Source organism: Bubalus kerabau, chromosome X (assembly GCF_029407905.1).
Source record: "Bubalus kerabau isolate K-KA32 ecotype Philippines breed swamp buffalo chromosome X, PCC_UOA_SB_1v2, whole genome shotgun sequence".
Lineage (NCBI taxonomy): Eukaryota > Metazoa > Chordata > Mammalia > Artiodactyla > Bovidae > Bubalus > Bubalus kerabau.
Genome location: NC_073647.1, coordinates 119,003,225 through 119,029,840, shown reverse-complemented (window position 1 = coordinate 119,029,840; position 26,616 = coordinate 119,003,225). Strand labels below are relative to the sequence as shown.

At 42.9% G+C, this 26,616-nt stretch overlaps 1 protein-coding gene, 1 long non-coding RNA gene and 2 pseudogenes across 3 annotated transcripts; 3 read left to right on the top strand and 1 right to left on the bottom strand.

Annotated features, from left to right (window-relative positions):
• Nucleotides 1-324: 324 nt before the first annotated feature.
• On the bottom strand, nt 325-24,935 carry LOC129638620 (uncharacterized). Of its 2 annotated transcripts, none has more exons than XR_008707932.1 (3): nt 24,866-24,935; nt 23,793-23,987; nt 325-650 (listed from the first exon to the last, which is right to left on the bottom strand). It is a non-coding gene; the product is annotated as an uncharacterized LOC129638620 (long non-coding RNA). The 2 variants fall into 2 exon arrangements; XR_008707931.1 differs by having other exon boundaries at nt 23,793-23,982.
• Nucleotides 4,777-8,908, top strand: LOC129638616 (endogenous retrovirus group K member 7 Gag polyprotein-like; annotated as a pseudogene).
• Nucleotides 11,854-13,673, top strand: LOC129638618 (small integral membrane protein 15). Its single transcript, XM_055563185.1, has one exon. The coding sequence runs from the start codon at nt 12,114-12,116 to the stop codon at nt 12,336-12,338; it is 225 nt and encodes a 74-aa protein (XP_055419160.1). The 5' UTR covers nt 11,854-12,113; the 3' UTR covers nt 12,339-13,673.
• On the top strand, nt 13,831-14,983 carry LOC129638617 (40S ribosomal protein S2-like; annotated as a pseudogene).
• Nucleotides 24,936-26,616: the final 1,681 nt, after the last annotated feature.

Genomic DNA, 26,616 nt, shown 5'->3' with positions numbered 1-26,616 from the left:
ATTCAAAATCCTGAAAGGGAAAAACCTGCAACCTAGGATACTCAACTCAGCAAGATAATCATTTAAAATAGAAGGAGAGATAAAGAATTTCTCAGAGAAATAAAAACTAAAAGACTACAGCAATACTAAACCAATCCTAAAAGAAATATTGAAAGGTCTTCTCGAAACAGAAAAGCAGCAAGAATCTGTAAGAGAAAATAACAATTGGAAAGTAAATCACTTAAATAAGCGAGTACAGGGAATTCCCTGGTGGTCCAGTGGTTAGGACTCAGTGTTTCCACTAACCAAGATCCCTAAAGCCACGTGGTGCAGGTAGTGGGGGAAGCTACAGAATACAAACATTTTTTGTGAATTTAATTATAACTCCAAAGAACAGCAAAAAGATGAACATGAAGATGTAAAAGAGGACATCAAAATCATAAAATGTGGGGAAGGGGAATAAAAAATTGTAGATTTTTTTTACTTAATTCATTTGGCTGCGCTGGGTCTTTGCTGCTGTTCACAGGCTTTCTCTAGTTATGCTGCACAGGATCCCCATTTCAGTGCCTTCTCTTGTTGCAGAGCACAGGCTTTCAGTAGTTGTGGCATGTAGGCTTTGTTGCCCCTCCGCATGTGGGATCTTCCCAGACCAGGGATCGAATCCATGTTCCCTGCATTGGTAGACAGATTCTTAACCAGGCAACTTCTGTAGTTTTTTCTAAAGAATGTGCTTGAGCCTGTATGACTACCGGTCTAAAGCATGTAGATACAGTACTGGGTTAACATACTTGAAAATCAGGGTAACCACAAATCAAAATTCTCCAAGCTAGGCTCAAAATTCTCCAGGCTAGGCTTCAACAGTATGTGAACCAAGAACTCCCAGATGTACAAGGTGGGTTTAGAAAAGGCAGAGGAACCAGAAATCAAATTGGCAACATCCGTTGGATCATAGAAAAAATATGAGAATTTCAGAAAAAACATCTACTTCTGCTTCACTATGTTGAAGCCTATGACTGTGTGGATCACAACAAACTATGGAAAATTCTTAAAGAGATAGGAATACCAGACCACCTTACCGTTGCAGGAAGGGGGACCTCTTCCAGGGCCCGAAACTGGGCTCTTGTATAACACTTGGAAATGAATTGTTCGAGGAGACACATGTGCTGACAAAGCAAGAGATTTTATTGGGAAAGGGCACCCGGGTGGAGACCAGTAGGGTAAGGGAACCCAGGAGAACAGCTCTGCCATGTGGCTCACAGTCTCGGGTTTTACGGTGATGGGATTAGTTCCTGGGTTGTCTTTAGCCAGTCATTCTGACTCAGAGTCCTTCATGGTGGTGCACGCCTTGTTCAGCCAAGATGGATGCCAGAGAGAAGGATTCTGGGACGTGCTAGGACATGTGGTGTCTCCTTTTGACCTTTCCCAAACTGTTCCAGTTGGTAGAGACTTATTAGTTCCCTGTTCCTTACCAGGAACTCCTGTGCTAAAACAACTCATGCAGATGGTTACTATGGTGCCTGGCCAGGGTGGGCGGTTTCAATCCCCTAACATTACCAGCCTCCTGAGAAAACTGTATGCAGTTCAAGAAGCAACAGTAGAACTGGACATGGAACAACAGACTGGTTCCAAATAGGAAAAGGAGTATGTCAAGGCTGTATATTGTCACCCTGCTTATTTAACCTATATGCAGAATACATCATGGGAAATGTGGGGCTGGATGAAGCACAAGCTGGAATCAAGATTGCCAGGAGAAATATCAATAACCTCAGATATGCAGATGATACCACCCTCATGGCAGAAATCAAAGAGGAACTAAAGAGCCTCTTGATGAAGGTGAAAGAGGAGAGTGAAAAAGCTGGCTTAAAACTCAATATTCAAAAAACTAAGATCATGGCATCTGGTCCCATCACTTTGTCACGCGAGTGTATGTTCCTCGGTTCTTTGTCTCGTCACAACAAAGATTTGGAGCAACGGACATTAAAGCCCTCGGTGCGTCACAGCTCTTGGGTCTTGGACAAACCGTGCTACAGCTCTTAGGCAAATCAGTGTTACAGCTCTATTTTATTTAGAAGACAGCAGGAGAATCCAAGCCTTGAAGAGAAGAGAGTGGAGGAGTGCGTGGGGAGGGAGGGAGGGAGAGAGAGTGAGAGAGAGACAGAGAGAGAGAGAGTGAGAGAGAGAAAGAGAGAGAGAGAGAGAGAGCGCATGCACGCGGGACAGAGTCCGAGAGAAAGCACTTTGGCTCCTCCTTTTATATGTTTTTTCCTCCACCTGGACCTGCCCTATGCAAATTGGGCTTAGCCAGGAGTGCTGTTTGTTCTGCCTGAAGTTTTCACCCTGGTCCTCGGACCTTCCTTTGACCTTCCTTGTCTTTTAGCCACTGCCATTTTGGACTCCTTTTCCCTATTCTACCTACCTAACACTTGAAAGAAAAGCTATGACCAACCTAGATAGCATATTGAAAAGCAGAGACATTACTTTGCCAACAAAGGTCCGTCCAGTCAAGGCTATGGTTTTTCCTGTGGTCATGTATGGATGTGAGAGTTGGACTGTGAAGAAGGCTGAGCGCCGAAGAATTGATGCTTTTGAAGTGTGGTGTTGGAGAAGACTTCTGAGAGTCCCTTGGACTGCAAGGAGATCCAACCAGTCCATTCCAAAGGAGATCAGCCCTGGGATTTCTTTGGAAGGAATAATGCTAAAGCTGAAACTCCAGTACTTTGGCTACCTCATGCCAAGAGTTGACTCATTGGAAAAGACTCTGATGCTGGGAGGGATTGGGGGCAGGAGGAGAAGGGGATGACAGAGGATGAAATGGCTGGATGGCATCACCGACTCGATGGACGTGAGTCTGAGTGAACTCCGGGAGTTGGTGATGGACAGGGAGGCCTGGTGTGCTGCGATTCATGGGGTCGCAAAGAGTCGGACACGACTGAGTGACTGAATTGAACTGAACTGAATGGTTTTTCTAGTAGTCATGTATGGATATGAGAGTTGGACCATAAAGAAGGTTGAGTGCTGAAGAACTGATGATTTTGAAGTGTGGTATTGGAGAAGACTCTTGAGAGTCTCTTGGATTGCAAGGAGATCAAACCAGTCAATCCTAAATGAAATCTATTCTGAATATTCATTGGAAGGACTGATGGTAAAGCTCTAACACCTTGGCCACCTGATATGAAGAGCCGACTCATTACAAAAGACCCTGATGCTGGGAAAAATTGAAGGCAGGAGGAGAAGGGGATGACAGAGGATGAGATGGTTGGATGGCATCACCGACTGGATGGACATAAAGTTTGAGCAAGCTGCAGCAGATGGTGAAGGACAGGGAAGCCTGGCGTCCATGGGGTCACAAAGAGTCAGACACAACTGAGCGACTGAACAACAACAAATCAAAAACATGATAGATACACAAAAACCAAAAAAGAAGATGACTCAAGCATAATAGATTCTCAAAAAAGAACTATACAAGAAGACCATCAAACCACAAAAGGAAAAACAAAAAGGAAGAAGAAATATAAGGTCAACTGGAAAAAAAGGTTTTAATGGCAATAAATACATTATCTATCAATAATTACCTTAAATGTCAATGAACTAAATGCGCCAATCAAAAGACATACAGTGCAAATGGGAAGGAAATCTAAAAATGAGTGGATATATGTGAGAGTGTTAATAGCCTCGGTAGGGAGGCCAGAGGTCCCCAAGCAGCAAATGGTAGACTATTTTCTTTTCACTTCCCATCCTATGTTGTCATGGCGACACCTGGTTAACTAATCTCAAACCTTGAACTAACCATTGTGTTTTTCTTATGGAAATATCTTTCTTAAGATATGTTAATGAACTATGTATTTGCTTGGAAATCTGCCTTTCTTCAAGATTCATGTCAATTGTTTTATGGCCAGGATGACTCACCTCGTGCCAATGCTATCTCAAGATGCATGTTGTGGGTGAGGGGCCTGGTGCAACTCTCTCTGTTTTGAGGCCCTTCCTTTCTCTAATTAGCAGCTTGCTAATAGCTGGATCATGGAAAAAGCAAGAGAGTTCCAGAAAAACATCTATTTCTGCTTTATTGACTATGCCAAAGCCTTTGACTGTGTGGATCACAATAAATTGTGGAAAATTCCGAAAGAGATGGGAATACCAGACCACCTGACCTGCCTCTTGAGAAACCTCTATGCAGGTCAGGAAGCAACAGTTAGAACTGGACATGGAACAACAGACTGGTTCCAAATAGGAAAAAGAGTACGTCAAGGCTGTATATTGTCACCCTGCTTATTTAACTTATATGCAGAGTACATCATGAGAAACGCTGGGCTGGAAGAAGCACAAGCTGGAAATCAAGATTGCCGGGAGAAATCTCAATAACCTCAGATATGCAGATGACACCATCCTTATGGCAGAAAGTGAAGAGGAACTAAAAAGCCTCTTGATGAAAGTGAAAGAGGAGAGTGAAAAAGTTGGCTTAAAGCTCAACATTCAGAAAACTAGGATCATGGCATCTGGTCCCATCACTTCATGGCAAATAGATGGGGAAACAGTGGAAACAGTGTCAGACTTTATTTTTTGGGGCTCCAAAATCACTGCAGATGGTGACTGCAGCCATGAAATTAAAAGACACTTACTCCTTGGAAGGAAAGTTATGACCAACCTAGATAGCATATTCAAAAGCAGAGACATTACTTTGCCAACAAAGGTCCGTCTAGTCAAGGCTATGGTTTTTCCAGTGGTCATGTATGGATGTGAGAGTTGGACTGTGAAGAAGGCTGAGCGTCGAAGAATTGATGCTTTTGAAGTGTGGTGTTGGAGAAGACTCTTGAGAGTCCCTTGGACTGCAAGGAGATCCAACCAGTCCATTCCAAAGGAGATCAGCCCTGGGTGTTCTTTGGAGGGAATGATGCTAAAGCTGAAGCTCCAGTACTTTGGCTACCTCATGCGAAGAGTTGACTCACTGGAAAAGACTCTGATGCTGGGAGGGATTGGGGGCAGGAGGAGAAGGGGACGACAGAGGATGAGATGGCTGGATGGTGCGGGGAGCTGCCCATGAGAACGGGGTCCTTTGTCCGAAGGACACAGCTCTGGGAGCTGCCTCAGTCCTTGAGGGTTTGCTTGCAAACATAGCTCTCTGTCCCGCCACCCCAGAGATTAGGCGCTTATTTACTGCAGACACCTGGAGTTCTGTGCAAACTTCTCACGCACAGAGAAATGTTATCTGGTGTAAGAAATAATAACAGGGTGCCATTCCCATGCTCTCAAGATTTCTTGTGACTGTTTGTAAGATGTATAGGTCAACAAAGAAAATGTTAACTGTCTTGTCTTTCTCACGCTCTTCTGTATAAATATGAGATGCTGAATAAAGTTGATGTCAGACTGCGTCCCTTCGTGGAGATGTGTCTGAACCTCTCGACCCCATCTTTGTTGTAGATTTCTCTTGCTTTAGTTTCCTTTCTCAGCCCCGCCGAGCACGTTCTCGGGACCTGATCGACTTTGCCGGCTGGCACCGGCAGGTGGCGCCCGAACAGGGACTCGGGAATCGGAACGCGACGATGGCCGCTGCCCGCCAAGATTGAGGTAAGTAAAGAGGAACCCCTAATTAATTAAAGTAAAAGGGCAGGGAGTGTTATTGTCGAGAGTAATAAATCATGGGACAAGGCAATAGCCGCCAGTTATTTGTACATATGTTGAAAACTATGTTAAAAGGTAGGGGAATTCATGTAAATAAGTTACAGCTAGAGAAGTTTTTACTTTTTATAGAAGAGGTTTGTCCCTGGTTTCCAGAGGAAGGAACAGTTAGTCTGGAAACGTGGAAGAAAGTAGGAAAACAATTGCAGACATATTATTCCTTACATGGTCCCAATCGTGTTCCTGTGGATGCTTTTTCTTTGTGGACTCTCATAAGAGACTGTTTGGATCCTGAACATGAGGGACATAAAATTCAAGCGGCTCTCAGGGATTCCACAGAACCCGACGTTGCAGAGCCTTCCACCCCTCCGCCTGAGCCGCTTTATGCTGTGCCTGAGGGAACAGCTTGTAAGGCTGGAGGGAATGATGATGTGTTAAGCTCTGATGAACAGGAAGAGTTAAATGAACAAGCAGCTCAGTACCATAGAGAGGATATGCCTTGGGAGATGATGGTTAGCATGCAACCCCCCACAGGAAAAGGGGAATTAAAGCATTCAGGGCTTTCTGAAGAACAGCTGGAGAATTTAATTCAGAAGATTGTTATAGCAGTAAAGAAGGATGCACAGGGAGACTCCCACTCCAGCCAGCCTGTGCCTCCAGCATATCCTCCCTCGGTTCTTGCTGGACTCGATCCACCTCCGCCTTTCATAGAACTGTGAGAGCTTATATCTATCCCTGCTTCTTTGCCCGGTGAAAACATAAAAATTAGAAGTGAGATATTATTATCTCCTCTTCAACAAGCGATTAAGCGAGCTAATGAAGGAGAACATATTCCCGGGTTTTCAGGAATCTATCCAGTATTTGAAAATGCTCAACAGCAGAGGTATTATGAACCGCTGCCCTTTAAGCAACTAAGAGAGTTAAAAATGGCTTGTGCACAATACGGCCCGACTGCGCCATTTACTCAGGCTATTATAGAGGCTTTAGGAAATCAAAATCTGCCACCTAATGATTGAAAACAGGTCGCTCGAGCTTGCTTATCTGGAGGAGATTATTTACTATGGAAATCTGAGTTTGCTGAGCAGTGTGGGATCACAGCCGATATCAATCGGTGACAGGGACTGAATACCACTTATGAAATGATGGTGGGAGAGGGGGATTATCGAGACACTAATAATCAACTTAATTATTTGCCTGGAGCCTACCCTCAGATTAGTGCTGCGGCTTTACGAGCATGGAAAAAACTTCCAAATTCTGATAAAAAGACTGAAGATTTATCTAAAATTCGCCAGGGGCCAGATGAACCATATCAGGATTTTGTTGCCCGCCTGCTTGAGGCAATTAGTAAAATGATAGGGGATGAGCAGGCAGGAATGGTGTTAGCTAAACAGCTTGCTTATGAAAATGCCAATTCGGCTTGTCAAGCCGCCCTGAGACCTTACAGAAAAAAGGGAGGCTTATCCGATTATGTACGGATTTGTGCCAATATCGGCCCTTCGTACGTTCAAGGCATAACTTTGGCCGCAGCATTACAAAGAAAGTCAGTCAAAGAAGTACTGTATCAACAACAAAAGCGAGATAAGGGATAAAATTTTGCAATTTGCTCATTATCACCAATTTCTCTTCCCAAAAATCGTTGTTTCTCAGCCCCTTGCTGACGCCCTAACTGTATTTACTGATGGCTCTTCTAATGGAATAGCTAGTTTGATTATACAGGACAATACCGCCGCCTGGCGTACTAATTATAAGTCTGCTCAAGAAGTAGAACTATTTGCTGTTTTTCAGGCTCTATTACAAATTTCTGCTCCATTTAATTTATATTCTGACAGTCAATATATCATAAGAGCCTTAAACACTATTGAGACTGTTCCATTTACTGGTACTCTGAATTCTACTATCCAAACTCTTTTTCGTGATATACAACATTTAATTAGCTCCAGAGTTAATAAATGCTATTTTGGTCATATTCGTGCTCACTCTGGACTTCCTGGACCTTTAGCACGAGGCGATGCTTTGGCTGACAAAGCTACACGTATGATATTTCCTTCATTGGAACAAATGGCAAAAACTTCTCACAGCTTACATCATCAAAACAGCAATAGCTTAAGACTTCAATTTGGCATTACTCAAGAAGCTGCCAGATTGTTAAGCAATGTCAAACATGTCCTCAATTTTTTAGCGTCCCCCATTATGGAGTTAATCCCTGAGGATTGTTGCCAAACGACATATGGCAAATGGATGTTACCCATATTCCTGAATTTGGTAAACAAAAATTTGTTCATGTTACTATTGACACCTTCTCCGGTTTTTTACACACCTCTCTACAATCCGGAGAAGCTAGCAAACATTGTATAGCTCATTGCATTAAATGTTTTGCTGTTATGGGAACCTCTAAAACCATAAAAACAGACAATGGTCCAGGATACACTGGAAAAAATTTTCAACTCTTTTGTACGCAATTGTCTATCTCACATAAAACGGGTATCGCTTATAATCCTCAAGGTCAAGGAATTATTGAACGGGCACATCAAACTCTCAAACATCAATTGCAAAAACTAAAGAAGGGGGAATTGTATCTTAATACCCCCTCCAACTCTCTAAACCATGCTTTATTTGTTCTAAATTTTTTACAATTGGATATACGTGGCCGTTCAGCAGCACAGCAATTTTGGAACTTTGATGCACAAACAATAAGACCTAAAGTCTTTTGGAAAGACCCACTTGTGGGAAAATGGTATGGACCAGATTCTGTACTAATCTGGGGACGAGGGCATGTTTGTGTTTTCCCACAGGATGCCGAAGCGCCGCGCTGGCTGCCAGAAAGGTTGGTACGCACGGCGGAGACGATCTCGAGTAAACCAGATGAGGAGACTGACGATTCAAGAGCATGATGAATTACCATCTCAGCAACAACTTCAGGCATTGATGCGAGAGACATAGAATCGTGTTGCTGTACAGGGCGATCCGATATTGCCTTTAAGCTTCCTGATAACCTTATTAATTATCTTAAATCAGATTAATACTGCACATTCTAAAGAATATTCAAATGCTTACTGGGCTTATTTTCCCGATCCTCCCCTTCTCCAACCGGTGGGCTGGGAGGGTTGGTCCATTTCCATATACACTAATGATGCTGTAGCTTTGGGTGGTTTTTCAGATAAACATATTATTCCTAATCAAGTTAATTTCTATTATGGAGTGTTTGATTGTTTACCTATCCGTCTGTCTAGATATTTTAATTCAACAGGATGTCTTTTTGTTGGGGAGTCAGGATATGCTGATCATGACAATGGTTGGAGCCTATACATTCCTGGAGTAACGAAAGAATCTGGAACTCCTCAACGTCGTAATGGGACTGGTCCTTTAGATATCCCTTTCTGCGACTTTGGAACAAGGGGAAGAGTCACTGCTGCACCATGGAAACTGTGTCAAGATGGAACTGCTATGGTTTATAACATATTTGGGACAAATGAGTCACTGTGGGACTGGTCTCCAGATGGCCCGAAACCCTGGAGCTCAAGATAATAGGAACTTTGCATCCCGTATTTGGAACTTGGGTGGCTCTAAAGCGTTCCAAACAGAAATCTGGAAACTAGCTGCCGCCCTTGGATGTGAGGGTTCCTACCTTCAGGTGGGATCGAAAGTGAGACACGGTTATTTATGGAATCTCACCATGAGGCACCCTCATGCATGTGTGCCTCACCCTTATGCTTTACTAGTAGGATCTGTAAAAATACAACCTGGGTTACGAAATTATGATATAACTTGTAACAATTGTACCTTAACTAGCTGCATTAGGGGAATTACTAATCAAACTAGGGTTCTAGTCTTAAGACAGCCTGCTTTTGTTATGGTTCCTGTAAAGATTAATGGGTCTTGGTATGATGAAAGAGGACTTGAACTTTGGAGAGAAGTAGAGGGTGCTTTAATGCGTTATCATAGGGGAATAGGGTTAATAATTCTGGGATTTGTAGCTTTGGTAACCCTTATTGCCTCGATTACTGCAGCCCTGACCCTGGCACAATCAGTGCAAACTGCAACTTTTGTTAATAACCTGGCACAAAATGTATCCGTTACCCTGGGGACTCAAGAAGATATTGACAAAAAGCTAGAGGATCGATTGAATGCCCTTTATGATGTTGTAAAATTTTTAGGTGAAGAGGTTCAAAGTATAAAGTTGAGATTACGGGTACAATGTCATGCTGATTTTCGATGGATCTGTGTTACCCCAAAAAAATATAATGGTAGTATAACTGCTTGGGATAAGGTGAAAGCTCATTTATAAGGTATTTGGCATAATGAAAGTATTTCCTTAGATTTGCTGCATCTACATCAGGAAATAATGAACATTGAAAATGCGCCTAGACCTGATTTGGATGTTGCAAAAAGAGCTGAGTCTTTTGTTAAAGAACTTTTTTGACATGTACCTACCGTCAATAGTATTTGGTACTTGGGAGTGGCCATAGGAGGACTATTCTTAATAATTTTAACTGTTTTATTTCTTGCACCTTGTTTAATTAAAAAACTGATTGATGATCTATGGATGATAAAGGCTTCCATCTATGGAAATGGTCTGAGGTTAAAGGAACATAAGTGTGCGTCTATATAAAAAGAAAGGGGGAGATGCGGGGAGCTGCCCGTGAGAACGGGGTCCTTTGTCCAAAGGACACAGCTCTGGGAGCTGCCTCAGTCCTTGAGGGTTTGCTTGCAAACATAGCTCTCTGTCCCGCCACCCCAGAGATTAGGCGCTTATTTACTGCAGACACCTGGAGTTCTGTGCAAACTTCTCACGCACAGAGAAATGTTATCTGGTGTAAGAAATAATAACAGGGTGCCATTCCCATGCTCTCAAGATTTCTTGTGACTGTTTGTAAGATGTATAGGTCAACCAAGAAAAAATGTCAACTGTCTTGTCTTTCTCACGCTCTCCTGTATAAATATAAGATGCTGAATAAAGTCGGTGTCAGACTGCGTCCCTTTGTGGAGACGTGTCTGAACCTCTCAGCCCCATCTTTGTCGTAGTCTCTTGCTATAGTTTCCTTTCTCAGCCCCACTGTGCATGTTCTCGGGACCTGATCGACTTTGCCGGCTGGCACCGGCAGGATGGCATCACCGACTCGATGGACGTGAGTTTGAGTGAACTCCGGGAGTTGGTGATGGACAGGGAGGCCTGGCGTGCTGCGATTTATGGGTTCAGAAAGAGTCAGACACGACTGAGCCACTGAACTGAATGGGTATATAACTCCTTGCTAAAAACTAGCAAGGAGGCATTCTTTCTGTCCCCTTTTGATGTCTATGTCAGCTTTCTCTATCTCTTTTATACTTCAATAAAACTTTATTACACAAAAAGCTCTGAGCGATCAAGCCTTGTCACTGGCCCTGGATTGAATTCCTCTCCTCCAGAGGCCACGAATCCTAGTGTCGTTCATGGCTCATAGCAGCAAACTTTCATCTGTGTACATGTAACTGATTCACTTTGCTGCATAGCAGAAGCTAATACAAGACTATAAAATACTACTCCAATAAAAAATAATTTTAAAAAAGACATAGAGTGGCAGACTGGATAAGAAAACAAGAGCCTACAATATTCTGCCTACAAGAGACCCATTTTAGGGCAAAGGGCACACATAGATTGAAAGTGAGGGGATGAAAAAGGCTATCTCACGAAAATGGAAATGACAAGCAAGTAGGGGTAGCAACACTCATATCAGACAAAACAGACTTTTAAAAAAAGGCCATAAAGAAGGATAAAGAAGAACACTATACAATGATAAAAGATCAGTACAAGAAGAGAATGCCACACTCATTAACATATACGCACTGAGTATTTGTTGTTGCTGCTGTTCAGTCGCTCAGTCGTGTGCTCAGTCATGTCCGACTCTTTTTGACCCCATGGACTGCAGCACGCCAGGCTTCTCTGTCCTTCACTATCTCCCAGAGTTTGCTCAAACTCATGTCCATTGAGTCGGTGATGCCATCCAGCCATCTCATCCTCTGTCACCCCTTTCTCTTCATGCCCTCAGTCTTTACCAGAACTCAATATAGGAACACCTAAATACATAAAACATACTAATAGACATAAACAGAGAAATTGACAGGAATACAATAATACTAAGAAAATAGGCGCGCGCGCCGAGGCGGAGGGTCGGGGAAGCGTGGCCCCAGAGGCGGGCCACGGGGTAGGGTGAGCGAGGGGAAAACACAAGGAAAGCGAAGTGCGGGTGGCTGTGAAGTGCCCTCAGCTTCAGGCGCCGTGCGGGTCTGATCCGAAGATCATGCCTGGTGCATCCTTTTCGGAAGGAAAAAGAATAATATATATTCCTTAAAGTGTGGAGAGCGCTTGCACCTGGGGTCCGAAATTGAGGTGCACGGGAGTATATAGAATTTAAGCCTTCTCTCAGAAGTGTATTGGTAGAGTTAAAGAAGAAGACAGCCAACCAAAGGTCATCTGAAATTGTGACTGGCTGATAATCCCAGAACAAAATTAGAGACCACTACTCAAGCATAAGGCCTCCACGAAGATGTTTGATTTAAAGGCTTGGGCTGAGTATGTTGTGGAATGGGCTGCAAAGGACCCATATGGCTTCCTTACAACAGTTATTTTGGCTCTGACTCCATTGTTTCTAGCAAGTGCTGTGCTATCTTGGAAATTGGCCAAGATGATTGAGGCCAGGGAAAAGGAGCAAAAGAAGAAACAAAAACGTCAAGAAAATATTGCAAAAGCTAAACGACTAAAAAAGGATTGAAGGAATGAACAGGCTGTGCGTCCAGAGGAAAATTGTTTGGAAAATTATGCATCTTTGAAAGGACCTATTAAGGTTTCTTTTTGGATCTTATGACAGTATTACTAAATGAAGTCTGAGTCTGTGGAAGAATCATGTCAGTTCTCACCTGTACTGTAGCAACTTTTCGGCTTCGGTATAGAACTCTGTTGACAGTTACTGTAAATCGGGATTTATTATGCTACAGATTCTTATAACTGACTCTCATTTGCCTTTTTGCAGCTTATGTGTGAATACTAAAATGAAAACATCCTGTGAAGAAAAGTGGCTTTAGATTATGAACTGTATTCAAAAATGGCTTAAAATGTGGTTCTGTTCTGGACAAAGATTAAGAATGTAAAAATCAAGAGTTGTTCTGAGCAGAAAAGCGTGGTTTGGCTTAAAAGATATATGGTGTATTAATTACATCTCTTTATCATTACTTATTTCTTGGAATAGAATCATTTCTGGTTTCCTCAAAGCAAAATAATATTATTCAATGAGTACTTCTTTATTTTCTGTATTTTTCTTATTTTAGCTTTTGAGATACTGGTAATTACCAGATAGTCTGCATTTTTAAAAATCTAATTTTATAAAGAATTGTCTTGACTATGTAGAATACCACCTACTGGATATAATCATTTTTGTACTTATGAACACTGCCATTTTCTTAGAGATGACTTGAGTAGAGTAACACTATGATTTAAAGCTTAAGAGTAAAAATGCCAAACCTTGGAACCAGTTTATTCTCACTTGTGCTAAGTAGAAATGTGAAGTAGTTAACATGTCTTATCAGATAATTTGCTGATTATATAGATACCACTTTTGTTTTTTATTCCATTCTTTGTTTTAATTCAGGTGGTGGTGATGTCCTTTACTTTTTGATCGGACAGGTTCACAGTGAAAATTAAAATTTCAACTTTCTTTTAAGGAGCTTTTAAAGAGTTACAGTTATGTTATATGTCATAAATGGTAAACAATATCCTCTTAATATTTGGAAAAATTTTGTTTGCATTGTATTAATTGGGTGAAAAAAGTGTAAATTGTGTCAAAATGAGAATGTTATAATTAGAAATAAAGAGGTAAAGGATATTTCCTTCAGTTAAATAGTATAATTGGAACTTTTTACTCTTTAACATGGCTTTTTTAAATGCATGGTTGATAATTTTGTTTTCAGTAATAGCTTATTAATGTTTTCCTCACCTCTAATAATGAATTTTAATTTGCAAAAAATTGTCCAATAGCTTTAATTTAAAAATGAAACTAGATATTGAAATAAATTTGATACTTTTTTATAAAAAAAAAAAAAAAAGAAAATAACACCCCACTGATATCATTGACAGATCTTTCAGACCAAAACAAAACGGTAGGGCAACAGAGATCCTAAATTCCACAATAAAATAGAGAGACATAATTGATATTTTCAGGACATTACAGCCTCAAAATACCAGAATACGGTTCTTCATAAGAACACCAAATGGCGGATGATACTGGTGCTTTGAGAAGGCCTAGAGGCCCTGGGGGCCCTGGAATGGGAGGCCGTGGTGGTTTCCAAGGTGGCTTCAGCAGGGGGGTCCTGGGCTTGGGTCACAGCCGGGATCAGGGATAGGGCAGAGACCACAGAGCTCATGGAGGCAAGGCCAAGGCCAAGGTGTGGCTCCCGGTTACCAAGCTGGGCTGCCTGGTCAAGGACATGAAGATCAAGTCTCTGGAGGAAATCTATCTCTTCTCTCTGCCCATCAAAGAATTTGACATCATGGACTTTTTCCTGGGAGCATCCCTCAAGGACGAGGTTTTAAAGATTGCTGCTGCTGCTAAGTCGCTTCAGTCGTGTCCAACTCTGTGCGACCCCACAGACAGCAGCCCACCAGGCTCCCCCGTCCCCGGGATTCTCCAGGCAAGAACACTGGAGTGGGTTGCCATTTCCTTCTCCAATGCATGAAAGGGAAAAGTGAAAGTGGAGTCACTCAGTCGTGTCCAACTCTTAGCGACCCCATGGACTGCAGCCTACCAGGCTCCTCCATCCATGGGATTTTCCAGGCAAGAGTACTGGAGTGGGGTGCCATTGCCTTCTCCAGATTATGCCCATGCAAAAACAGACTGTGCTGGTCAGCAGACCAGGTTCAAGGCGTTTGTCACCATCAGGGATTACAACGGACATGTCCATTTGGATGTCAAGTGCTCTAAGGCAGTAGCCACTGCCATCCGTGGGACCATCATCCTGGCCCAGCTATCATCCCCATGTGACGAGCGTACTAGGAAAATAAGATTGGCAAGTCCCACATCGTCCATTGCAAGGTGACTGGACGGAGTGGCTCTGTGCTGGTGTGCCTCATCCCTGCTCCCAGGGGCATTGGCATCATCTCAGCCCCTGTGCCCAAGAAGCTCCTGATGATGGCTGGCACTGATGATTGTTACACCTCTGCCAGGGGCTGCACCACCGCCCTGGAATTTTCGCCAAGGCTACTTTTGATGCCATTTCCAAGACCTACAGTTATCTCACCCGTGATCTCTGGAAAGAGACAGTGTTCACCAAGTCTCCGTATCAGGAATTCACTGACCATCTTGTAAAGACCCACACCAGAGTCTCTATACAGAGGACCCAGGCCGCAGCTGTAGCCATCACATAATTTTATATGAGAAAAATAAAGTGAAGGAAGCCAGAAAAAAAAAAAATACCAGAATACACATTCTTTACAATTACACATGGAACATTCTTTAGCATAGTAGGACACAAAACAAGCATCAACAAATTTAAGAGAATAGAAATTATTTCAGGGATCTTTTCTGATCACAATGGTATTGTTAGGGGAGGCACACTGATTGAAACCGCCCACCCTGGGCAGGCACCATAGTAACCACTTGCATGAGTTGTTTTATGACAGGAGATCCTGATAAGGAATACAGGAACTAATAAGCCACCACCAACTGGAAGAGTTCGGGAAAGGTCTAAAGGAGACACCGCATGACCCTCCACTTCCCAGAATCCCTCTTGCTAGTATCCATCTTGGCTGAGCGATGCGTGAGCCACCAGGAAAGACTCTGAATTAGAATGATTAGCTAAAGACCACCCGGAAACTAATCCCATCACCATAAAACCCAACATTGCGAGCCACGTGGCAGAGCAGTTCTCCTGGGTTCCCTTACCCTACTGCTCTCCACCCGGGTGCCCTTTCCCAATAAAATCTCTTGCTTTGTCAGCACATGTCTTCTCGGACAATTCTTTTCTGAGTGTTAGACAAGAGCCCGCTCTTGGGGCCCTGTAGGGGGGCCTCCCCCTTCCTACAACAGTATGAAAGTAGAAATCAACCACAGAAAGACGGAAAAAATGATTACATTGAGACTAAATAACATGCTCTTAAAAAACAATGGGCCAACAATGAAATCATAGAGAAAATTTAATTATATCTCGAAACAAATGACAATGAAAACAGAATCATACAAAATCTATGGGATGTAGCAAAAGCAGTCTTAAGAGGGAGGTTCACAGCAATATAGGCCTTCCTCAAAAAACAAGAAAAATCTCAGATAAACTCCCTACTTACAACCTAAAAGAATTGGAAAAAAAGAACAAACAAAACCTAAAGTCAGCAGAAGGAAGAAAATAATAAAGAGCAGAGAGAAAATAAATAAAATAGAAATTACAAAAATAATAGAAAAAGATCATCAATAAAACTACCAGCTATTTTTTGAAAGGGTAAGCAAAACTGACAAATCTCTGGCCAGGCTCACCAAGTAGAAAAGAGGAGCCAAATAAACAAAATAAGAAAAGAGGCAAAATAATAACAGATACTGCAGAAATTTTTTAAAAACATAGAATACAATGAACAATTATATGCCAACAAATTCAACAACCTAGAGAAATGGACAAGTTTCTAGAAACTGGCAGCCCACCAAAAATGAATCAAGAAGAATTAGATAAATTTGAACAGATCCCTAGAAGTGAAATAGAATTTGTATTAATAATAATTAAAAAAAAAAAAAACCTCCCTGCAAACAAAGTCCAGGACCAGATGGCTTCAACAGGGAATTCTACCAAACACAGGAGGAACTTACACTGATTCTTCTCAAATTCTTCCAAAAGACTGAAGAGGAGGGAGTACTCCCAGTTATTCCATGAAGCCACCATCACCCTGATACCAAAACCAGACAAAGACCCTACCAAAAAAGAAAACTGCAGGGCAATATCTTTGATAAATATAGATGCAAAAATTCTCAGCAAAATATTAGCAAATCAAATCCAACAATATACAGAAAAGATCATACACCATGATCAAGTTGGATTCATCCCAGGGTCAAAAGGATGTTTCAACATATGTAACCCAATCTTGTCAAACACCATATGAACAGAAGGAAAGACAAAAACCTCATGATCATCTCAATGATGCAGAAAAAGCATTTGATAAAATTCAACATCCATTCATGAGAAAAAGTCTTATCAAAGTGGGAATAGAGGGAATATATTTCAACATAATAAAAGCTATTTATGACAAACCTACAGCCAACATAATACTCAACAGTAAAAAGCTAAAGGCCTTTCTGTTAAATTCTGGAACAAGGCAAGGATGTCCACTCTCACCTCTTCTATTCAACATAGTATCGGAAGTCCTAGACACAGTATCAGATAAGAAAAAGAAATAAAAATTGTCTAAATTGAAAGGGAAGAGTAAAATTGTCATTATATGCAGATAGCTTACGGCTTAAAGATTTCAACATAAGACATGACACCGTAAAACTCATATAAGAGAACATGGGTAAAACATTCCCTGACATAAATTGTAATGATGTTTTCTTAGGTCAGTCTCCTCCCAAGATAATAGAAATAAAAGCAAAAATAAACAAATGGGACCTACATAAACTCATCAGCTTTTGCACAGCAAAGGAAACCATAAGAAAAACAAAAAGGCAACCGACAGACTAGGAGAAAATATTTGCAAACAATTTGAGCAACATGGGCTTAATTTTCAAAATATACAAATAACTCATACAACTTAATAACAAAAAAACAAACATCTCAAACAAAAAATGGGCAGAAGGCTCGTTCTTTCTCCAAAGAATACATACAGATGGCCTATAAGCATATGAAAAGATGTTCACCATCTTTTTTATTAGATGCTAATCAACACTTCTAATTAGAAGTGCAAATTAGAGAAATGCAGATCAAAACTACGAGGTATCACCTCACACTGGTCAGAATGGCCATCATTAAAAAGTCTAGAAATAATAAATGCTGGAGAGGGTTTGAAGAAAGGGGAATCCTCCTGCACTGTTGGTGGGAATATAAATTGGTACAGGTACTACGGAAAACACAGAGGTTCCCTAAAAAACTAGAAATAGAGTTACCATATGATCCAACAATCCCACTCCTGCACAAATATCTGGAGAAAACTACTTTGAAAAGATTCATGTACCCCAATGTTCATTACAGCACTGTTTACAAAAGCCAAGACACGAAAACAACCAGAATGTCCATCAACAGATGAACGGATAAAGATACGGTTCACATATACAATGGAATATTACTCAGCCATATAAAGGAATGAAATAAAGCCATTTGCAGCAACAGGCATGGACCTAGAGATCAAACTAAGTGAAGGAAGTTAGAGAAAGACAAATACCATATATCACTTATATGTGGAATCTCAAAAATGATACACGTGAACTTTTTTACAAAACCTACCCACAGTCATCGAAAACAAACTTATGGTTACCAAAGAGGGAATGAGGAAGGAGGGATACATTAGAAATTTGGGATTAATATATACATACTATTATATATAAAATAAACAACAAGGTCCTACTATATAGCACAGGGACCTATATACAGTGTCTTATAATGAATTATAATGGAAAAGAATCTGAAAAAGATATATATATACACATATATGTAACAGAATCACTTTGCTATATACCAAAAAGAAAAGTGTTAGTTGCTCAGTTGTGTCTCTTTGCGACCCCATGGACTACAGCCCATCAGGCTCCTCTGTCCATAGAATTCTCCAAGCGAGAATACTGGCGTGAGTTCCCATTTCCTTCTCCAGGGGATCTTCACAACCCAGGGATTGAACCCTGGGTCTCCTGCGTTGCAGGCAGGGTTTTTACCATCTGAGCCACCAGGGAAGACTATACCAGAAACTAACAACACTGTTAATCAACTATACTTCGATTTGTATTATTTTTTTTTAATTTGTATTATTTTTTAAAAAAAATATTTTAATTGAAAAAAAATTTTACCATGCTGCACAGCATGTGGGATCTTAGTTCCCCAACCAGGGATCGAACACATGCCTCCTGCATTGGAGACATGGAATCTTAACCACTGGACCACCATAGAAGTGCTTACTTCCATTTAAACAACAAAAAAGGATCTAAAGAAGAAAAAACAAAGTTGGCAAACCATTGTTGTGCTGTGTGCCAAGTCCTGTCCAATTCTTTTTGATCCTGTGGACCGTAGCCTGCCAGGCTCCTCTGTCCATGGGATGTTGATCTCCTTTAAAATAAAAATAAGTGAAACCTGGGAATCTGAGAGCAGCTCATCCAGGACATCTCAGTAAACGCTGAATCCCAACTGCAGTGAGTTAGTGGGGCTGCTTGTGTTCAGTGGAACAGCTGATTCAGAATCTAGCAAACCCAGGTGGTGCTTGTGGTAAAGAACCCACCTGACAAATAAGGTTTAATCCCTGGGACAGGAAGATCCCCTGGAGGAGGGCATGGCAACCCACTCTGGTATTCTTGCCTGGGAAATCCCATGGACAGAGGAGCCTCGTGGCTATAGTCCATAGGGTGGCAAAAGAGTTGGATAAGACTGAGCAACTTTAAAAAAAAAAAAAGAGGACTTGATGCATCAAAGGATCCTAGGCCATTAAAATCCTAGATTGACACGGTTTGTTTGCTGATTCACAAGCCTAGGGAGGATTCTCTGTGTGTGTACTTTGTAGATTTGGGGAAAGAGTCCCCCTACAGAGGCCCATTGGCAACCTTTTCCAGGACCGGTGATCACAATTTACCCATCTCACTTGGCAAAGAAGGACCCCCTGGTTCTACTTGTCCAGGTGGGGTTGCCCCCCCTGCTCCACATACACACGCAGCCTCCCCTCTTCCTGCTTCATATCAGGGTCTGGGCAGACTGGCCCTGCTGCGGCAGAAGAGAGCCCCTCCTGACTTCCCATCCGCATTTTCCTGAGCTGTGGCCCCCATGTCCCACCCTCCAATCATGTGCACATGTTATCAAGAGAGTAAGTAAAAATGAAAGTATGCAGGGTTGTATTTTCGAACTGACACCTTTGTTACCCCATGTCCTCCCACCTTTTAGTGTTTTTCCTTTGTCCCTAGCTCTTCCACCCTTTCATTGTGTCAGCAACCAGACCAGTCTTATTCTCTGCTTTATGGATGTATTGATATTAGCAGAGAACAGAAAAAGAAGCCGATTCTGGTGTCTGAGTTGTCAAGGCCTAGCCCCTGAGAGGAAACAAAATAACTCCAGTGAACCCTCTCTGTTTGAGGTGGTGACTGAAGAGTCCAAGCTCCCCCAGACCACACACAGTTTCCCTGGGCTGGGGTCAGGGAGGAGCGGGGGTAGATGCCAGAAGACCTGCTCACAGCCCAACATTCAGAGAGAGCTGCACCCAGAGAGGCCCACAGAGGACAGGAAGACGCAGATGTAATTGTACATGTGCTTCCGTTCCCAGTCACCAAAAGGCAAAAACTGCAAGTGCTCATCAACAGCTAAATGGATTCACAAAATGTGGTCTATCTGCACAATAGAATATTATTTGGCCATAAAAAGGAATTAAGTACTAAATACCTGCTATAACGTAGATGAACTTTGGAAATATGCTGAGTCAAAGAAGCCAGACGCTAAGACCATACATTGTATGATTCCATCTACATGAAATGCCCAGCATTGGCAAATTCACAGATTAGATTAGTATTTGCCAGGGGCTGGGAAGGGATAGGGAGTGACTGCTAATGGGTGAGGGTTTCCTTTTGGGGTGATGAAAATGTTTGGAACTAGACAATGTTGATAGTTGCACAGCGCTGTGAATGTATTAAATGCTACTGAATTGTATACTTTAAAAATTGTTGGGAATTCCCTGGCAGTCCAGTGGTTAAGACTCTGCACATTCACTGCTGAGGGCCAGGGTTCAATCCCTAGTTAGGGAACTAAGATCCTGCAGCCATAGAGAGTGGGCAAAAAAAAAAAAAAAAAAAAAAAAAAAAAAAAAAAAAAACCACCCAAATTGTTAAAATGGTGACTTTTATGTTATGTGTATTTTAGCACACACACACTACATAGGCTTCTCCTCCACTCCACCCCCTTGTGGTTACAAGGAGCTCTTGCACACACCCCTACTCCCATTGCTGGGTATGCACTAGTTCCTTGCACAACCTCCTGTACCCTCTTTGTTCGGCTGACCCTTTCTGCCATCTATCCTCCCCCTCCCCTTTATTAAATCGATAAATAAGTATCGATTTAAATTGAGCCCTGCACTAAGCCACAAAGGAATTCCACATCGCCATGGACCAGGGCTATCCCAGGGTTCACTCGTGGGGACAAACAACTGTTGTGTTAGGCAGATCGATTTTCTCACCTACATCCTTTGCTTCTGCTACCTCACCCCAAACATTCTACCCAGACATGGGAGGGGGGCTCAGAGCCCCCTCGCATGCCTCAGGCCCAGGGATGAAAGACAAAATCTAATGCGAACTTTCGTTGAACGATGCCCATCACCCTGCAAGAGGGCCACACGGCAGGATGGGCTCCTCTGCGGGTGCATGACCTGACCCCCAAATGGGGGCTCTGCGTACGCCATCAGACCCTACCACCTAGCCCAGGGCAGGCCCTCCAGGACCGGAGCCGGAAGAGCAGCCGCCTGGGAGGCCCTGAGCCTTGCTCTCTCATTGGTGGTCCAGTCCGTCACAGATCACTTACAGATCAGCCCCTCCCCGTCCCAGACATCTCAAATCAAGGAGTGTCCTGTGAGTGAAATGAGCCTGAGGGGTGACAAAGCCCCCTGGTGGCAGGGAGGGCCACGGCAGGGATCACAGCACTTTGCCCGTCACGGAACCCGCCTACTCTCTAAAGCTCCTGTCGTATCGCGAGCGGCCATTCAAAGCCAAGCGGAGTCTGCGCAAGGCCCTGCCCACTTTACCAGTTTTCTGTGGGAGCCGACGTTTCCCATGGAGCACGATTCGTGATTGGTTGCGTAAAGCATGTAAGAAGGCGGAGCTGAGCCAGCAGGGGCTAGACGGCTGCCGCCGTCGCCTTGGCAACCCGGCCCAGTCGCCTGGCCTCCCCAGCTCTGAGACGGGCCTATGGTGCCCTCTAGCGGCCGCCTGCTGACACGGCAGGGGACCGGGACCGGGTGGGCGCTAGGAGGTCCTTCGCGCGTGGGAGGCTGGGAAATGGGGGAACCGAGGCGGACGGAGAGGGGAACAACCCGTTCAAGGTCACAGAGAGACACAAATCCAAGGCTTCCGGAGTCGGCCCTTTGGTATTCTGCTGCCGCTTTTGTCAATTCAAAGCAACAACAAAAACCCCTCACAGGCTGGTACCTACACAGAGCTTAAGCGGCAGAGCCCCTCATTAGCAGAGGACTCTTGGCGGGGGGTAGGGGTGGGGGTTGGGGGCGCGGCCAGAAATGGATCCACCTGGTCCTACGTGTTGGTACCATTTGCAGGAATGAACTGCAAATTAGTTAAGATCTGTATTGAATCGTAATAGGTAAAGATGGCTCTCTCCTCACCCTGACTCTGTCACACTTCCCCTCGGGTCCTGAAGCATTAGAAGCTGCCTGAGAGCAAGTTGAGTTGGGGGTACATTTTACTGTGGCCTTAATGGGAACTGTTTACATGGATAGTTATTACTGGCCATCCTGGGGTAGGAATGACTTCCAGGAATAATCCCACTGCCCACCTGCCATCATGACACTGAGCACTAGAGCAGCTGGGATGTGGGAGGAGGAGGAGGAGAAACAGGGTTTGAAATGTACAGAGCCGGAAGCTGGTATTTGGAAAATTCTTCCAATCATCAAATGCCTAAATTTATGAGCGGCTCAAAACGGAAGTTTTTCCTGTTGAGAGTTATCATCAATAATGCAGTGAAGACAATTGCAAACTCCCTCTATAAAATTTTTTCAAATATGTCCATATGTAACCAACAGAAACAATTCTGGCATGGAGAAGTAAATTGTAACAAATTTTTTTTTCAGATCATACCAAAAAGGAAAGAGATAAAATTTGAATAGAGGCAATATATAGGTTTGGAGATTAATAATATACTTAATGAGAAGAAGTGAAGTATATGAACACACTGGAGGAAAATTAAGTTTCTTGCCGACTTGATCAAATTACTGACATTGACAAAAATAACACAAATCTCATAATAGATCTTTACAAGACATTGACATCAAGTTGACTGAGTATTGTCACTTCAGAGTATTTAAGGTGGGTCTTTGAATATGAAACCCTGATTTGCCCAGAAAATGTACAGCTTTTATAGGAAAGAAACTTGACAGAGGTTTCCCGAAATTTGACAGTGGTCCTAAAAATGTACACAGCATTAATAACAAATTGCAAAGCTGAAACTTCTAAACTATCAATAATGAAAAACAAATTTCCATCTACCAAACTAAAAGAAAATCAGCATGAATTATTTTTCTGTCCTCTTGCTAGAAAATGATATTACAAGATTGTTGTCATATGAAAAGGCAGGCAAAGCATCTACGGCCAAAAATTGTAGGGGGGAAAAATGTGTTATAGGAGTTTGTCAGGCAGTTAACAAAACTTTATGTCAGTTTTCTGAATTGTGTGAGATTTGAAGTATTTCTCAGCTTTTAAAATGTTATGTATTGTGTATTCTTTCTGATTCTCAAGAACATTCTTTTCCTAAGTAATTCTATATTCCTAATTTTCTGTTCTTTTTTACCCCCCCAAGTTATATAATCTTCAGTAACTCACAAAACCTGGAGCTGCCTCAAATGAACACCCACACAACACCATTCATCACATACTTGAGAATCAAGAACTATAGGCTCATTAAGTAAAAAGAGGCACATGAGCTGTTTTCTAGAGACATTTGTGTGCTTTGAAGTAGGTCTCTTATCAGTAAAAAGGTGCTGGTGAACATTAAGTCCAACAGCTGACTTTGACTCTAGAAAATTCAGAGAATCACAAAATCACAGACTTACTAAAAGCTTGATCAAGTGAGAATGACTTTCACTCATTAAGCTACTTTTAGCTGTTGGTTCCCCCAGAGCCTTCCATTCCTTTAGTGTCATCCCCCAAAGAAACGCAGAGGACGGCTTGGGGCCATTCTGTCACCATTCCCTCAGACAGAAGGGGTGAGTTTTCTTCCTCCTTAGTTTTTTGGGTATTTAGGATTATCATCTGTTACGCAAAACAAAACAAACAAACAAACAAACAAATTTCATGTTTTACCTGAATGTTTCATGAGGTAAACTTCTTTCACCTTGTCCTATTGACATCTGTAGAAAGAGGATTTTTTTTTTTTAAAGTCTGTTGCTCAGAACTAAGCCGCTATAATTTACAGAAAGGTGCCTTATCCATTCGAATGTACAACAATGTATCCTCTTTGGTGGAGAGCTTCTAGTCCCACGTTGGTTTTAGGCTGTACTAGAAGAAGAAACATAAGAGGCACAAGGGTATGCCAGATGGTGAAAAATAGGTTTAAGGCACCAAAATAGTGTTGTTTTTATTAAAAACTAGGCTAGCATGGAATGCCAGAAGGTGTGAAACCCAGCTCTGAATAACAATCTCCAGATTTAGCATTAATCTTGGCCTGTGTGAACCTCCCACCAGGTGAAGCTGGGTGGGCCTGCCAGCCTTCCTGGGGCGGAGGGGCGAAGGGGGACGGGCAGGGAGTTGTTTTTGCAGGGCTGGCTGCAAAAGATCCTGGAGGCCCATGGGGGAGCCAGTGGCTCTCCACCCCTTCCTTTCCCCATGCCCCACCATCAGTACACTGAAATCCTCAGCCTAGTGCTGATTCATCCATATCTCCTTCATACTGGAGTCTGAGGTCCAAGAACAATTACGGCTGGAAACATGACCTCCAATAAAGCCTAGGTTTCTTCAGCATTATTTTATATAATTCTTTCTTTATTTTTGACTGTGCTGGGTCTTTGTTGCTGCGCGGGCTTCTCATTGCAGTGGCTTCTACTGATGTGGAGCACGGGCTTTAGCATATTGGGGCTCAATAGTTGTAGCTCCCGTGCTCTAGAGCACAGGCTCAGTAGTTGCGGCGCATGGGTTTTGTTGCTCCGCAGCATGTGGGATCTTCCTGGCTCAGGGATCAAACCAGTGCTTCCTGCATTAGGCAGGAGGATTCTTTACCCCTGAGCCACCAGGGAAGACTTCTTCAGCGTTACTGAAGGGAACAGCCGTGTCCAAAAGTTTTCCGCTAACCCTTAGGGTTACTGAACCAAACTTGGATCCGCTCTCCCGCACAGTAAAGCCCATCTACTGACACCCGGTTGTAAGGAAAGAAAGCGCACCATCTGTCTCAGGGCTTCCAGCAAGGAGCCTAGGCAGTACTTAAGGGTCAAAAGACCCAACTCTCTGATGGCTTTCAGGGGAAGGTTTTTAAAGATGAGAGAGAGGGTTGCTGGGTATGTGATCAGCTGGTGGACATTCTTCCGATGGATTGGTGATGAGGTAATCAAAAGTCAACATCATCAACCACCTGGTTCCTCAAGGTCTGGGGCCTATGTGCTTGTGGCCAGCAGACAGTTAACTTCTTCCATCTGGTGGGGGTTTCGGTCTCTGCAAAACAGCTCAAAGGATTTGGCTCAGAATATTATCTCTAGCCTTTGAGGAGGAACTAAAGGTCCCTGACTTTGTTTAAGGGCTAAACTATCAATATTTTGTCCTGCTTGACTGTTGTCTTTCTGCATTTTCTCACGACTCTGATTACATTCTTTGGAACCCGGGTACGGGCTAGAAGGCTAAAGTTTTCCTACAGACAAGAGGCAGGTGGAGGACATGGGTGGGGGGAGGTGTCTGTCCTGGGAAGGCCCCCATAGGGTCCTGCTTGGTTACTTTACCAAACAGTGTCCCTCAAACTCTCCAACTTTAAGGAAGCCAGCATCCAAGAGGGTTAGGCTCCTCATCAAAAAAGTCCATTGTCATACTGAGTCAGTGAGCTTTTGCTACAAACCAACCAACCAACCACAAAGCTTGGTGCCTTAAGGCAGTGGTCCTCAGCCTTTATGGTATGAGGGATGGGTTTCATGTAAAATAATTTTTTCATGGACCAGGGGGTGGAGAGGTGGTTTTAGGATGATTCAAGTGCATTACATTTATTGTGCACTTTATTTCTATTATTATTACATCAGCTCCACCTCAGATCATCTGGCATGAGATCCCGGAGGTTGGGGACCCCTACCTTAAAGTACCAACTCTGGATTTAGCAGACTGGCAATCTGGGCTAAGTCCCACTGATGCACTTGGCTCATGCCCACGTCTGTGACATCAACTGCCAGGTTGGCTGGGGACAGGCTGGTCTGAGATAGCCTCAGCTAGTTAGATTGTATTTCTTCCGTGCGGTCTCATATCTCCCAAGGCTAGCCTGGGTTTGTTCACAGGGAGGTAGCTGAGTTGCAAAAGAGTTAGCTGAAACAGCAAAAAAATGCTCACAGCCTTTTGAGATAGGCCTGGACCAGGAATAACACTTTGTATTCAGTTGGTCAGAGCAAGTCCCAAGGCCAGCTCAGGTTCAAGGGCTGCAGTTCTTGATAGGGGCAGCTACTCTGCATTGAAAAGGGATGCAAGTACAAAGAAGATAATAAGGGCAGCCATTTTTTTCTTTTTCTAAAATGTTTTTAATTGAGGTAACATTCTTTTGTATAAGTTTCATGTGTACAACATTATATTTCTATTTCAGCTTGCAGGATCCTAGTTCCCCTATCAGGGATTGAACCTGGGCCCTTGACAGTGAAAGCGAGGAGTCATAATCACTGGACCACCAGGGAATTCCCGTATTTCTACTTCTTTATACACTAGAACATGCTCACCACCAAAAATTTAGTTTTCATCCATCAACATACAGTTGATCCCCTTTACCCAATTTGTCCCCCTTCCTCTGGTAATATTGGGGGACTGAGGGAACAAAAAGTGCCCATGAAACTGAGAAGTCATCTTGAGACCAAAACGTTAGGCAAGCAGCTCCATATAATCAAGTTGGCAGCTGCACCTTGCACCAGTGAGGGGCATTGGGACAATTTTATAGTTAATCTAGGGTAGGGGT